The following is a 16390-nucleotide window of genomic DNA, read 5'->3' as shown; positions in this document are numbered from 1 at the left end:
CCTTTTTAATTTCTAAGTGGATATTCCAAGACCTCTATGACTGTCTTCATGACTGGTAGCCAGGAGAGACACTTGCTATTCTCAGTCCTTCCAAACTGGTCCAGACTTGTTCCGTAGCTAATATAGCATCTGTCCTGGAGAATGTCTCCTGCATACTTGAAAAGGATGTATAATCTGGTGATGCTGGAATGCACTGTCGACGTCTTTTTTTAGGTCCGTTTGGTTCAAGTCCAATGTTTCCCCAATAGGTTGGACTAGAAATGGCCCTTGTTGACTGTGGGCATTAAAGCCTCTGCTAGTTTTGTCCTACAGTATCTTTCCCTCCAAATCTATTACGATCTTAATATACACGGAGGCTCAGTGCTGGGTGCATTTACATTTACAGTTGGCACCATCTGTCGATGAGTTGACTTTTTCCTTATAGAATGTCTTTTGTCCCTTTAGTTTTCCACTCGGATTGTTTTTTTTTTTTTTTTTTTTTTTTTTGGTTCTTTTTTTCGGAGCTGGGGACCGAACCCAGGGCCTTGTGCTTCCTAGGTAAGCGCTCTACCACTGAGCTAAATCCCCAGCCCCTCCACTCGGATTGTTTTGACTAAGTATCCTCATACAGTTGAGCTTTTATTAAAAAGCCACTCGGCTCGCTGCTTCATTGAGGAACATAGTCGGTTTGCACATAGAGCAGCAGTGGTCGTTAAGAAGCGGAGGTTACCGGGACTCGTCTGTCTTCTGGCTTGAGGATTCTACGTCAGTATCTTCTGCTTGCTGTCTTCCTTTGTGGTCTAGTGGTTTTCTCTTGTGGTGGCTTTGAGTGTCTACAGGTTATGTAACCACACCCGTAGGCTTATATTTGACTTGGTACTGATGTGAAGCTCATAGTGGGGGAAGCACCAAGGAGAAGGTCAAAGGAACCATTTAAGGGGGGGAGGGCTGTGCTTGAAGAAGAGCCAAGGTTTTAGCAGAAGTTTTGAGGTTCAGAGCTACCAACAGGACCTGGCACACTGTGTTCTGTCAGACCACCTTCGTGGGTGAAGAGACCCACAAGGCAAAGTGAATTCTTCAGCACAGTTTATTTCCCCTCCCATGTAGGCATTTTTTTAAGTGCTCACAGCACGAGTCCATTAATACATTTTATGTTCGTACTAACTGCCCACATTGTCAAGTGGGAACCTCACTGTAGGTCCTGGAGATGGGATCACGCAAGCCCAGAGATGCTGGTGAACTGCGGCTGCCAAAGGAGGCATACAGTCGTCTTCAGACCACACTGTGGGAGGGAGGAATCTGCTGAGAACGTGGCCATGTGGCCTAAGTCTGTGCTTTCCCTTTCTTGTCAGTGTCCTGGGCTGCTCTTCTCCCTTGGGCATTGCTGTTACTATTCCTGGTAACACAAAGTTGCCCAACTACAGACACAGACCTGTCTTCAATGTGTATCCAAAATTCACGCTCTTCTCTTAATATTGAATCTAAACTCCAGCTTGAAATCTAAATTTGACCTTTCTAATGCAGCTTTTTCTGTTTTATTGCATAAAAGTCTCTTCTCCCTAATTCTGAAAACTGGATCACAACAGAAGCCTCTGCCCTGCTGGAGCCACATCTGCATCCAGGCCTTGTGCTGCGCTAGCACAGAGGTCTGGCATTGATTCCTGTCACGACCGGCATGGAAAGACAGCTTCTTCCTGACTCCCCAGGGACCACATGACTGGGTTTGGTCACTGAGTTAGGGAAGACACTGCTTTTCCCTACTGTTACTTCTGGGCCAACATTCCCCCTTTCAAATCCTGGGCCAGTGGGAGAACGGGGTGAAGTGTTAGGGAGCTATCCCTCCCTCAGTCAGCTCACAGTGAACACTGGAAATAAGGAAAAAAACCAAACCAAAACAAAAAACATGACATTTACTCGATCAATCTCTCTCTCAAATGGCCACACTTAGCATCAGTAACCAGTGAGTGCTGGACGGGGGACCGAGTGCCAGCACACGGATTCTGGGTCAGGGCTGTGCTAACTCACATGTACGCTTGACTTGTGGTCAAGAATGCTCCCCTCTGGCTTTCCCACGACTCTGGTCCTCTATCTGGAGTGTCTACAAAACCAACATTGGGCCCTCTCCCTTTATCCTTCTTGACCTCTTCGCTGGCTGCCACAAGCTCCAGGTCCTAATCACTGCTGTAAGCTGGGAAATTTCCTCAAGGTCTATCCTTGAGTTCATCAATTCTGGAAGGCAGTGGCTGGCCGGGCTTTCCGGCAGGGTACAGCACTCGAATGCCAAGTTTGTGACCAGGGCTCCGATTTCTGTTTGAAACCTCTGGGATGGTTGTAAGCCACCACGTGGTTACTGGTTGAATTCAGGACCTCTGGAAAAATAGTGCTCTTAACCACTGAGCCATCTCTCCAGCCCCCATTTAATAGGTCTTAATTCCAAGTCATCAAGAGATCTCGGTTATTTAAAAGTAGAAATACTTCCAGGTTATGTTACAGAAGCTGTAGTGAAGACCCGGAGAGATGGCTTTCTGCGCTTCAGAGCTCATTTTGCGCCTGCAGGGAACCTGTGTTTGGTTGCTGGGTAACTGCAGATCTGACAGCCCTGGCCTCCGCAGCAGCCCCCACACTCAAATGTGTGCTACCCTTACACAGACACACACAACCATGTAAGTAAAAATGAAATTTCTAACAGGCAATAGTTCCCCAGACAAAAGTTTGACTATGGTGTTTTTGCACATAACTTTATTTGTTGAATAAATGAGTATCTGTCAATATGTACATAGCCACAAAGAGCGAGAATACTAGACTGAGAGCGAAATATTTGGGTTCTAATATGCAAAGCCACTTACCAGCTATGAGGGGTCGGGCGAAGAGCTGAACCTGAGCGCAGCTTCCTCAGCTGTAAGCTGTACAGACCCGCGTGGCCGCCACGCAGGCTTATTGCAAGGTTCAAATGCAGGAACGTGTGAAAGTGCCATGACCACGAGTGGGGGCGGGAGCGGTGCGGATGTAACACGTAACAGCAATTACACTTCAAGCTGAGGAACATCTCGCACCCTTGGATTGTGTCGACACAGTCGACAGAAAGCGGCAGGGTAGTGAGCTGGTCGCCGATGAGAACGAGAAGCCATTCTTCAGAGTGGAAAGAATTCTGCAGTATTCTGCAGCCTGTCCCCAAAAGAGTCACTCCCCGAACTGTATGATGTCAGAGACCCACCAATGACTCTCTTGAAGAAGCTCAAGGGCCAGATGTTCCTCGTTTTATTTACATGTGAAATGGGCTGAATACAGTCACGATGGTGTAGGGTGCGCACCAACAGCAGCAAGACCTTTCAGGGAACTGAACGTGGACTACAGTTTAGCATGCAAGTATTTATGTACACAAATGAATTTCCTCGTTTAGGAAAACAAAAGTACAAAACATATCGGGAGATAAATACAAGATACAAAATGCAACGAAAAACACAAAACAATAACCAAAATATATAGTTTTCTCAGAGAACTAGGCAGGGATGTGACGAAGAGCACCTCAGCGGTGCTCCAGTCAGGCGGCCTTGAGAGGGTGCTGAAACGACTCTAGAAGCCTGGTGGCTCCTCAGGCCAGTTGCAGAGTACAGGCTGCTGCAGTGCTAGGTCGGTGGTGAGGCTGTGCATCCCGACACTAAGTACCCGAACATTTGGCAGTAGCACCCGGAACAGGAAATACCAACTGTGTAGACAGCAAAGGGTTAAGTCAACCGTGCCTTTCTGTTCCTATCAAGAGCCAGAGAAATACTTGGTACTCTTGTAGTGTGTGTCTCTAGAAAGGTTGGTGAGTTCCATGACAAAACCTGACAGAGAGAGCGACAGGTCTAACTATGACTTTCAACTTTGACCACAGGCTGGCCTTTCCCTAGCCTGTCTCCTTGTGCCCTGTAAGTCACCTTGCGAATTCACCCAGCTCCACTGTCTCCCCTTTATGGATCCCTTCTTCCTCATTCTTCCAGTTGGGATTAAGGACGACCGCACTCCCTACTGGATTCCTGGCCTCTTTTACCTACTATGGCAAAGGAGGGACCTGTAAGGCTGCTTCCCACACTGTCTGGGATGGCTCAGGCCACGCCCTTAACTGGGTGATGCTGTCCTTGGAGCCCTCGGTTGCTAGGAGCAGGCACGCTGAGTGTGGTGCTAAGACACTTAAAAGTTGCTAGTGTTGTGTGACCCACAATCACCTATAATTTATGTGGCGAGTTCTAAAAATTAAAAACACTAAAAAAGGCATGATAGCCTGTAATTACTGAACTCATTCAAATTCTCAACATACAAAATGGTTGGTTTGAATTCAGGAACTTCCCCTAAGAACTCGGTTTTAAAGAAACAGTACAAAAAAAGAGAATCCTAACATACACACACAAAAAAAACCCTCAAAACATTTTCCACCAAATACTGATACAAACATGTAACAAAGAGTATAAAATGTTATTTAAATATATACAAACTCTTTAAAACTCAAATACTGCCTTAACACTTATGGGAAGGGATACATCTGAGGTGAGAGGGCAGGACAAAGAGTCTATTGCCACAGCCTAGACAGAACTGGTAACTCTGTTATACTGCAAACTTTTGGTAACAAAAACGTTCAATTCCTATGTGGACAGGGATTGTTCTTATGGAAGTTCTGTGGCTATTTTTCAGCTGAACTCATTCTTTTGGACTTGATGAAGGCCATGCCGTGTGTCCTCATGTGTGTGTTTAAGGCAGCTTCCGTTTCGAAAGTTTTGGCGCACACTTTGCACTTCCTGTCTGACACTGCCCCCTCGGCGGCCTCATCCTCCGGGCTGGGCTTGTTCTCCTGCTGGCTGTCTTCCCCAGCCCCGTTCTGCTTGGACACAGGCTGAGGCTCCTTCAGCTTGTGCACGATGAAGAGGTGCCTGGACAGGGAGACGTGGGACGTGTAGCACAGGCCGCACTCCCGGCACTGGTAGGAGGAGCCGTCCGACTTGTGCTGGGGGATGTGTTCGTGGAACTGCAGCAGGTTCTCAGTGGTGAAGCCACACACGGCGCACTTGTGGACCTTAAAGACATTGATTTTCAGTTTCTTCAGTGGCTGAGTGATGGCTCCTCGGGGAGGCCTGAACTCTAAAACTGGCTCCTCCAACTTCCGCTTAGGACTGGGAACCTTTGTTGGGGGGAACCAAGATAAAAAAAAAAAAAAAAAGATACAACAACTGAAGATGGTGGGTTCTATGTCTGACAAGAAAGCAGATACTGGATGGAGCAGGATTGGAGGCCTTAACGACGTGATTTCACACTGTCATCACCCCACAATAGGAAGCATTTCCGTGTTTTCAGGAGTCACTGTGCACAGCAGTGCCTTCATGACCTCAGGCTGCAGGGGAGCAGCACCACAGGCCTTCCACACTTCAGAAGATAAAGCATGGGCGTGGGGAAAGGGCTCATGTGGGAAAACACGAGGAGGGGTCACAGAGGGTGACGGGTGATGAATGGGCCTCGTTCAGACACCAGAAGCTGAGTGCAAAAGCCCAGGTGAGGGCGGGGCCTATGTGCTTCGGACGGTGTGATGGACAGAGACAGGAAATACAGCACCCTTAGGCCAAGGGAGACAGAGTAGAGCACCTCATGGGGGAGGACATGGGACACAGCACCTGCTCCTATCCCAGCAACTGCCCTTCTAGTCCTCCTTGTCACATGTCCCCTCTGGAGCTACCTTTTTCCTTTTCCCTAGCTTTCTAAATCCCAAATGCCTCCGCTTCTGCGTCCTCTGTACTAAGGCACCACTCTTATGGTCTACACTTGCAGCTACCTCCGCACACTCAACTTCCTGTGTGGAAGGCCTGTCCTAATGCCACGCCCACCTGACTCTGTCCCGATGAAAGGCACACTGGGTGACTGCCAATATGTGCACCTTGAGAAATCGTTAGCCTCTTCTAGATTGATCCTGGCACCAAAGCCAGGAAAAACTGTCGTTTGGTGCTTTCTCTAACTCTAACAGCAAGCAGGACACTCAATGCTGTATGCGTGGGCTCCTGCACAGACCGTCAGCTCACTACCCACTACCCAGAGAGAATACGGCATAGGGCGGACTCTGATCGTCTCCCAATCCAGAATCACCTGCCGCTGTGCCCCTCCTGACACAGCCAGAGGAGCATTTGTTCAATACACTCCTTTAGCGGACAATTTCCCTAAGCCAAATGATACTTTTATGAGCTAGGTTATTTTCCAGGAGTTGTGGGGAGCTGGGAAGGGCTGCCAGGGATTACTGTAGCACTTGACAAGCTCTGACGTAAGCTATGACTGCACAAACTGCTACTGCGAGTGAACAGGGAGCGCTCATCAGCACAGGTGACGGGGAGCAGAGATGAGGTGTCTGACCTTGGCGTCCTCCTTTATCTCCACTTCCTCCTCGTTGGTAACCTCGTCACTCAGCTCCTTTACGTCAGGGTCTTTGATCCCGTGCATCAGCTGTATGTGCTTCTCCAGCATCAGCCGCTTGGTGAAGGTCCGACGGGAGTCTGGGCAGTGCCTGTGAGCACAAGACAAGAGAGGGGAACGAGGCTCAGGAAGGCCGAGTTGACGCTGGGCCCTCAGAATACAATGAGCAGGGCTGTGACTCCCACTCCCCACTGTGAAAAGGCCCTACCCCTAGGCTTCTGTAAAAGGCATCGATTAAAAGAGCAGATCTCTGTGCATCTGTGTGTGCCACGTGTGGGTACACAGCTCGGAGCTGGAGTCACAGTGGCCGTGAGGAGGAGCAGAGCTCTTAGTGGCTGCGCCATCTCTCCGGCCCTCTGTTGGTTCTGTGACTTCACAGGACAGCAGACTTTTGTCCAGGCAGAATATTTGCTTGTCTAGGTTTGGCTAGAGCATTATTTAATTTGTAATTCTAGATGGCCTCAATCTTAAAAAACTAAAATGAAACAAAACTGGAGCACACTGGATTTCCTGTTTTCTTCACAGTGGCACGGCCCTTAGAATTTACATGAGAGATACCTCAGGCTTTGGGCTGCCGATGGCCCCCTGAACCTCCGTCCCCTCTATGTGTCACGACAATGTTAGCCTAGATTCCTCAAAGAACAAAGGCAACTTGTGTTTGTACCTGGAGATGTTTGTTTATTCATTCACGAGATTAAGATGCAGATGGCCACGAGAGGTGAGCTACTTAATTTTCTGTACACCATAGAGATGGCTTCCTGGAAAGGTTTTAATTTACTATTTTCCTAAACAGTCCAGAGTCAAGCTTAAACAGGTCAGTGGCCATACTTACTATAGATACTCTATGTCAGACAAAAGGGACAGCACTGAGCCCACAGGCTGGTACATGCCTGTTCTAAAAGCAGGGACACGGGACAGAAGGATTATAGTTTGAGACAAACCTGGACTAAAGAGTGAGATCCTGTCTCTAAATGCACCTCTCCCCCAATATCCCAAACATTGCATGGTGAAGGGTGTCAGTATCCCCATCTTTAGAACCACATTTGTTACCTTGGAAAGGCATCTGGGGATTTGTTAATGATAGTCCCCAAATCCTGGTGACTTCCTACTAGAGACCCTCTATGGGATGGTGGCAAGAAATGTTCTCAAGCATAAAAGATTTGTTCTCTTTTCCTTTGACTGTGTGTGTGTGTGTGTGTGTGTGTGTGTGTGTGTGTGTGTGTAAGAGCATGCATGCACAAGCCATGTTGTGCACACCATGGTGCATGTGTAGGGCCAGAGACAACACCGAGGAATCAGCTCTTCCCTTTCACCCTTCAGTGGGCTCTGGGGATGAAACTTGCACTGTCAGGCTTACAAAGCGAACAGCCTGGCTCACCGAGGCATCATACTGACCCCCTCATAGGCTTCTGGCTATTAGTCAATCAGCCAAAAATCTACTTTTTATTAATAGCCTTTCAGCAAAATGAAGAAGGAGGAGGAGGAAGAGGAAGAGGAAGAGGAGGAGGAAGAGGAAGAGGAGGAGAACAACAACAACAACAACAAAAACAACAACAAAAACAACCAAAAAAAGTCAGAAAAAGCAGCAGCTGTCATGAAAGGCCCATGCCAGGCATTGCTTGTCCATCGTCTTAGCTCAGAACACTGAACATCGTGTGCCTGATGCTCTTCCTGTGTCAACACAGACTTTATGGGATGCTGTCACCTCACACATGAGTCACACTTTCATTTCCTACCTAGAAAACTTTCTCTAACTGCCCAAGGCACAGCAAACCTCATACCTCAAGCATAGCCTCACAAGGCCCACGGGGCCTGGCTCTATGCGTGCACTCGCTCGCTTTCCCTCCCTCCCTCCCCCTCCCTCTATCTTTTATGTGTCAGTGTTTCGTGTGTTTCGTGGGCATGTACCTATGTGTACCAAATGCATACCTGCTGCCTGTGGAGGTCAGACAAACGTACCGGATTCCTTGGAACTGAAGTTACAAAGGTTGTAAATTACCATGTAGCATTTCTACATTCCTAGGTGCTAGGAATCCAGCTCAAGTCTTGGCAGGAACAAGTGCTCCTGACTGCTGAGCCATCTCTCCAGTCCCTGGTCTTCTTATGAGCAGTACTTTGTCCAATCAAGTAACTTCACATGCATGGTTGAGTGAATGATACACAATAAACCACAGCCTGGTCATCTCATGCGAGGGCAATTTATGACTGACTGTAGGTAGGTGAGTTTACATTGGGCCCCTTCAGATCCTCACATCTGATCCCAGCCAACAGTGAAAGCTTCTAACTTAGGGGCCAGGCTGCAGCCAGTTGGCTACAGTCTGGCTAGAGCTAATTGTATAAATGGGTCCCCTTCTTAGCCTTCCACCACATAGATCAACCCCAAATCTATACAGCCACACGGTCTAGTCACTAAGTGAGGGGCATCTGATCCACTGTGTGCCTAGAGAGCCTGCCACACCCTAATACAAACATGTTCCACTAAGTGACAGAACATGGTGTGTGTGCGCGTGCGTGCGTGCGTGCGTGCGTGCATGTGTGTGTGTGTGTGTGTGTGTGTGAGAGAGAGAGAGAGAGAGATAAGGGGAACAAACATGCAGAAGCAGGATACAGGTGAGACACCATAGCAGAGGAGGAATCGAAAATAAATGGCAAAACTGGAGAAGCTTGAGCCACATCCTTCTCTGTGGTCCACAGCAGACTGTGACTTACGAGCAGGCGTAAACCTTCCTGATGCCTTTGTGCTTGATGCGATTGTGGCGGCACAGGCTGTGGGAGGAGCTGAAAGACTTGTCACACTGGCGGCAGGGGTGCTTCTTCATTTGCTGTGCAAGAGAGAAGAGAGGGCCCCTTAAGACCGTGGAGGCAAAAGTCACCTGATTGACTGATGGGTTTTTCAAGTCAGGGTCTCACTGTGTATCTCTGGCTGTCCTGGAACTCACTCTGTAGATCAGGCTCAAAGTCACAGAGCTCCAACTGCCTCTGATTACCAGGGGCTAGGATTAAACATGGGCACTACTGTGCCTAGGTCACCTGATGTATTTAGACTGACATTCTGTAGCACTGGTTATCAATGCTGAAATATGGGCATGCTAAGAAACCGTTCTACCACTGAGCTATGGCAGCCCTAAAACATTGTAAAAACTAACAAAACTATACAGTTCTTAGGGGGAAAAAAAGTAATTATAGGGCTGGAAAGATGGCTCAGCAACTAAGACCCACAGAGCAGTTAAAGGACCAAGGTTTCAATTCTCAGCACCCACAGAGCACACACAACTGTCTAGAGCTGCAGTTCCAGGTAAGCTGCCACCCTCTTCCAGCCTCTATGGTACTGCATGCACATGATACACACATACATTCAGGCAAAACACTCACACATTTAAATAGAATCTCAAATTGCAACACAGTGCAATAGTGGGTCGCCTAGACAGCAGCTGTTTTAGGAGGATGGAATTTCCATGCCCTAAATACTTAGATTCTCTGTATCTAACAGACAAAGGTAGAGGATTCTCAATCTCCAAGTTAGCACTAAACGTGTCACTATTTAATGGGGACTGAGAGATGTTATGGTCTGAATGACAATGGCCTCCAAAGGCCACTTGGTCCCTAATTGGTGGAGCTGTTTGGTAAGGACTAGAAGTCCCGGCCATCACTGGGGGTGGGGCTTGAGGTTTCAGGTTACATTCCCAGCATGATTCACTCTGCCCCCATTTTATGGATCCAGATGTGAACTCTCAGCTGTTCCTGCCATCATGGATCCTGAAACCATGAGCCCAATTAAACGTTTTATAAGTTGATTTTGTCACAGCAACAGAAAAGTAATTGACATCTCCTAAGGTTTTTTTTCCTCAAAATTTTTATTTTCTTTTAAGACAAGCTATGTAGTCTAGACTGGTCTCAAATACATGATTCTTTTGCTTCACTTCCAGGGTTCTAGGATTATAGGCAATTTCAGATTACACAGAGTAAACCATTAGTAATCCCTACTCCACTTATGTAGTCAAACAAGAGGGAACAAATACCCACTTCAGAATAAAGCTTTAAGCACAAACTCATCAACAGATAGTTGTTTCAACATCAGTATTTAAAAAGCCAAAGACCTAATTCTCCTATTAATCTAGTATATATCAGATCGACTTGAAGTTAAGACATAAGACTGTTTCCTAAAAGAAAGACAGCTCTGTCAAAGAGCAGATTCAGAGAATGTGACGTGACAGCACCACAAGAGGGCACAGAGATGGGGAGACTGAACGGGTCTGAGACTGGACTCTCTATGGTGCCGGGTTTATGCTTTATATTAACATCAAAGGCGGGTCGTTAAGGAAGTGCCAGTGGAGATGACCTCAGGGGACAGCAGGTGAGAAGCAGCCTTGCTCTGAGTCTGTTTTCACAGAGCAACCTGTGAGGTTAGGAAGACAGAAAACTGCATTTCAAGATGACAGGCAGGGTGGGGACACAGCTCAGTTGAAGAGTGATCACTCCACGTGCACCACTCTCAGTGCCACTCAAACTGGGCCTGGTGCAACAGTCTGGCCTCTGGAGGCAGCCACTCCACTATTTCCTGAGGGCTACTCTTGTAACATGTACCCCCATTAGCACAGGGCATCAAGATTAAATGAAGATGAGGGTTTACAATTTAATGAGAAAGAGGCAAGACCATGCCCTACCAGTGTTCAAGAAGCCCCATTGATAGCAGCATGCCAACTCATTAAAACATGCCCGTTGTTCCCAAGCTACACTGATGCATACCTTCAACTCCATCAGAACACGGAAGCATGCCGCAGCAGCAGCCCCTCATAAGGTGATCTCTAAACTCTGAACCTTCTATTTAGGATCTGGTCAGGGTACATGGTGGGCCTTCCCTGCACAGCCTCAGCTCCCTACACTTCATTACTGGGAATGTTTGACGTCTCCTGAAGGACGCCTGAATGCTCGGAATGAACCCTGTGTGTGTACTGCACTTTTCTATACAGGCAGTAAGAACTGAACTACTAAGACAACAGTCACATGTGCTCCTGAGCTCACGATGCTCTCCCTCCATTTGCACTGCAGAGCACTGTGGGTCACCTTTCTTTGGCTCATCTGAACTGGCAGCACCCTCCCCACGTGACCAGCGAATGAGGATCAGTTAAACAGCAGCACTGCAGTGATCACCAAGGCAGCTAGTGGCCCCGAGTGACTCATGGTGGGCGGCAGGCACAGAGGGCACACTAGACAGAGGGATGATTCAGCTCCCGGGTGGGACAGTGCATCATGCTGCTTATGAGCTGTTCACATCTGGAATTTTCCACCTAGTGCGTTCCTACTACAGCTGACCACAGGTAACAAGACAGGGAAAGCGTCCCACGGGGACAGGAAGGCTAAGGGTTTTTAAAAAGAATCTTAAGACATGTAAAAGACCTAGGGGTGCTGGGGTGGGAACAAGACCCCTCTGTACTAATTCATGTTTAGATTTTGTGAGCCATGAGGATACAGTGCACATGCAAAGCAAACCTGTGATCTATTGCCTCAAAAAATGTAAGCTAGGTTCACCGAGGTATGGTTTTACATGGGGGCATTTTATATATTCATATAGTGCTGAGCACCACAGCTCACTTCTAATCCCAGCATCTGGGAGACAAGAGAGAGCGTTCAAGACTGACGTGGAAATGCAAGCCTGTTTCAGAAAGAGAAGGGTGTGGGCTGGAGCAGTGGCTCAGTGGTTGGAAATACCTGCTGCTCTCGCTGTGGACTGTAACTCAGTTTCCAGTATCCAAGTCAGACAGCTCACAGCTGCCTACAAGTTCAGTTCCCAGGATCTGATATCCCCCTCTGACCTCAGTGGGCACAGACACACATAAATTAAAATAAATATTTAGAAAACATGGATACAGTTGAGTTAGGCCCTGCCAATCAAGACACAGAAAGGGTACGTTGCTCTCTGTATTCCCAGGGCCCTTTGTGTTCAGCCCTGTCCAATGGCCATGCCCTCTTCTCTATACCTTTCATTTTGCTTTGTGTACCTGTCGTGCAAATGGGCCACCCCACAGCGTAACAGGCACCCAGCACAATGCATGGCTAATCCTCCTTTTCACTTCAGAGAAATGTCCCACTCACATAGCAATGCCCTATTGTATAAATGTCCACTTACATAAGCAGACCTTAGTTCAATGACCCACTTCCTGCTGATGGACATCAAGATTGCCAGTTTGCAAAAGATGATGAATACAGCTATTGAAACATGAGGTCGAATGCAAAACTATTCAATCAATAAATATGGTATTTACTTGCAGGTGTATCTAACCCCTAATGTTTTGGGTTTTCTTAAAGGAGTGCTTGGGTGTTTTTATCCTCGAAAAGCTCTCTGGGAACTGAAGCTGCCAGTTACACATCATGAGAGCCTTGTTTTCCAGAAATGCTCAGTGCACATTAACTATTCCAACAATCTACGTGTAGAAACGTATCAGTAGGCCCTACCAAGTAATCACAGGGCGACAACCCAAACGAGGTGTTGGGCACAGAGCAAACACTGCTTGGTGTTCTGAAGTCAGGAGAGCTATGAGCATGGCAGACACCGATACAGAGCCCTCCAGACACTGGGTGAGCTGACAAGCAGGGGTGCTGGAAGACTCGGACAGAGGGCCAGACCCTCCAGGGAGCTGAAGCTCACACCATCCATCCTTCAATTCCCAACTGAAGCACCCACCCCCAAGACAGCATTTCCAGATTCTCTGGCCTGCACTTAGTTCTTTCGATTTTATTATATATAAAATGGCCAGGGGTGCTAGTGCACACCTTTAATCCCAGCACTTGGGAGGCAGAAGCAGGCAGAGCTCTGCGAGTTCAAGGGCAGCCTGGTGTAAACACAGTGTGTTCCAGGACAGCTGGGGCTGCAAATGAGACTCTGTCTCAAAAATTAATCAATTAATTAATTAAAATAAAAGGAAAAAGAGAAAAGCAACAAGGCCAGTAGGTAAATGTTCCTGCTGCCAGGCCTGATGACCTGAGTTTGAAAGGGAGAGAACCAACCTCCACCTATTTATTGTCCGTTCACACCATGGCACAAACGCGCCCTACTAAATGTAAACACTAAGGACAAATGCTGACTTCAAAACAGAATAATGATTGCTTCTAGCCTCGTCCATCGAACAGTGGTCGTCTAAAGCTATATTATATAACACTTCTTTTCTGAATATAGATATTCATTTTCTGAATATAGATATTCAGCCATCAGTAAGTCTCAGGAAGGCTAACCATTTGTGAACTGCCCAATCAAGTCCTTCATGCAGTTTTCCAGGGAGTGAGGGGAGGGAGAAAACGACTCTAAGGAAGAGACATGGGACCCAGGCTTGGGAGAGAAGGAGGATGGGAAGATGGCTGGATCTGGCAGAGCTCTCAAAGGTGAAGAGCTGTTGGGGGCCTTGGGGAATGGGCTGAATACAGATGACAAAGGGGAGGGGATGAGTTCCGCACCCTTCCACATTTGTTGGCATGGGCACCCAGCAGAAGAGAATTCCCAGTTACCAACTAGGGAAGGTCTGGAAGAAGTAAAGTTGGGGACAGGAAGAACTCAAGTTATACTTGAGGATCTGGTACACTGAGGAAATGGAAGGTTCAGGCTGAGGTAGGACAGACCTTAAGAAGAGAGACTGACTGAGAAGAGTAACTGTGAAGGGATAATGTAGCAAACGAACAAAATAAGGGGAAGAAAGAGTGATTACAAGATGGAAACACTCCTGCCCAACGTCCTGAGAGCAGAATACAGTATGGGGTGGGGTGGGGGTAACCAACAAGGCCCTGGGAGCAGGCAGGCAGCCTACACCAATCAGGAGCAAGGACAAGACAAGCCTCAGAAAGGCCATAACAACCCAGGCCCCAGGCGGCTACCAGGCAGTGGTCCCTGCTGCTCTCTTCAACATACCTCAACACCTGGCACTCTTGCAACAAGGGACCCTTCTAGTAACGGGTGTCACACCAGGAACCACGACTGAGGCAGTGACCAGTTCGCCTCCACTGCTCTCCAGGAACATCTGCGGGAGCCAGCACCCATACACCATCCTTCCCACACACAGTGATGTGGACACGGAGGCTTGCTTTACTGGGAGATGGGACTTGCTGAGTGCTAACTCTACCAGCTGTCCCCGAGAGAGTTCTGCAAAAGGATATCATCAGCGTAACCTGGATTCGTTGAATTTATTTGCTGTGAAGCTGGGCATTGATAGCATACTTGGACAGTAGAGGCAGGTAGATCTGTGAGTTCAAGGCCAGCCTACAAAGCAGGGTCTAAGCTCTGATCAAGGCAGAGATAGGAGGGTAAAATAGCCAAGAAGTTAGGATTTTTGTTCTGCCCTTATGGTAAGAGATACCATAGCCTGCTTTATGATTTTGCAAATGCCTAAGAAAAGTGGAAGATGCAAAAGAGAGTAGGTAAGATTGTAAGGTCCTTCAACACTCTGCCGTGGGGCTGGAGACATGGACACCATCACCCTTGGAACAGAGGGACAAAATCCAAGCTTCATCTCGGCTACTGGAGGCAGTGACACCCTCTTCCTTTACAGGTTCCCAGAGGCCCATTCTAAACCTTTCTAGATTAATAGCAATCACCTCTCAGCTATAGGGTCTTCCAGGTCTCTCCTCTCCTCTAGCTACTGCACAGCTAAGGGGCAGACCACTGGGTATGCACAACTGGGCTCTCCTCTCTCTGAATCCTATGAGCCACGCTCAGCAGCTTTCAAGAGCAAAGCCTTAGGTCTTTCCCCTCCCGGTCCTACTCTCCCCCCACACACTGTCAGGCACACTGTGCCCAAGCATTCCTTACTGACTTCCACAGCCTGGTCAGTCTAAGCCACACCCACATGCTCTCAAAGCTGCTTGATTTACATTCAAGTTCCTCACACACATCCTTCAGAGATGCTCTGGGACACCCACCCTGGAGTTTCCTAACCCTGCCCACGACCTGTGTGCACCCTTCACATCTGCTTCCTTGCACTGAGACACAAGTTGAATCGATCTCTAAGAATCATCAGGGGTTTTAATTGTTAGGCCTGTCCCCATTAACATCAGACCAGTGCCATCCACTGTGCTCACAGGGACTCTACAAGCAAACTCCTAGCTGGAATCTGATATTCAAAGTAGCCCTCAGTGATCATTTCCTTTCATTCTGTCTGTGATTCCTCCAAGATGTCTGCCTTCTACAGACAGGTTTGTTTTCCTGACTTGTTCCATTCATAGCAGGTACTCTGCAGTGTGGTAAATGTTTACTAAACAGAAGTGGTACAGGTACACACGTAAGGAAAATGCTTCCAAGTCACACACTCCCATGACATGCGAGTGGCCTGCATATGTTCTATAAAGGGAAAGAAAAAGACTGAGCATCCCCAATATGAAAATCAACCAACAAAGTCAGTGTAAATACTCCAAAATTAAAAACAGAACAAAATAAAAATCCTAAGTGTGAAACATGCTCTGGTCTTCAACATTTTGGATAAGGGACACTCAAGCTTATTGTACATACTGAAAACCCAGCTAGTACTTTATTCAAGTCTAAAATCTCGTATTTCCTAAAGATTATGTTTTCTATAAAACAAAAAGGTTTTCTATAAGATAGGCACTGAGATTTACATAACTGGTACCTTAATAGTTCATTTTTAAGTCCACTTGAAATTGATTGGGGGCACCTATGAGAGCAAGCGTCACAAGTGTTGCTAAGGGTGACATCTGGATATGTGAAAACTAATATTGTGTGGGTCTTAACATCTTTTTCTTGTTGGGTCCTGCTACCTGTTAACTCCAATTACAGTTAGCAAAAGGTAGAAAGTAAGCCCACTGACCCCAGGCACCCTTGCTCACTGGGCAGAGGACTCTTTCCACAAACAACGAACATTTAGAGGGTGGCCATATACCTTAAACCCTTATGGGGAGACCTTAACACCTTGGGAACTGATGTCATCTTTCTGTTCCAATTCCATCATTTCCAAGAACAGACCAAGATAGTATGTTTCGTGCA

General features: G+C 47.4%; 1 protein-coding gene across 20 annotated transcripts in view; it reads right to left on the bottom strand.

Annotated features, from left to right (window-relative positions):
* Window positions 1-2696: 2696 nt before the first annotated feature.
* Zfp532 (zinc finger protein 532) overlaps window positions 2697-16390 on the bottom strand; it is a 107575-nt gene continuing 93881 nt past the window's right edge. For 9 of the 20 annotated variants that reach the window (XR_015642269.1, XR_015642271.1, XR_015642273.1 and 6 more), the window contains 3 exons: window positions 9118-9230; window positions 6349-6499; window positions 2704-5134 (listed from right to left, as the gene is read on the bottom strand). Coding sequence is in view for 9 of the 20 variants with exons in the window: in XM_087592740.1 (XP_087448866.1) it covers window positions 4640-5134; window positions 6349-6499; window positions 9118-9230 (759 nt within the window). In the remaining 11 variants the exon portion in view is untranslated. 20 annotated transcript variants of the gene reach the window in all.

This window comes from Rattus norvegicus, chromosome 18 (assembly GCF_021556685.1).
Source record: "Rattus norvegicus strain SHRSP/BbbUtx chromosome 18, alternate assembly SHRSP_T2T, whole genome shotgun sequence".
Taxonomy (NCBI): domain Eukaryota; kingdom Metazoa; phylum Chordata; class Mammalia; order Rodentia; family Muridae; genus Rattus; species Rattus norvegicus.
This window is presented reverse-complemented; position numbering and strand designations above follow the sequence as displayed.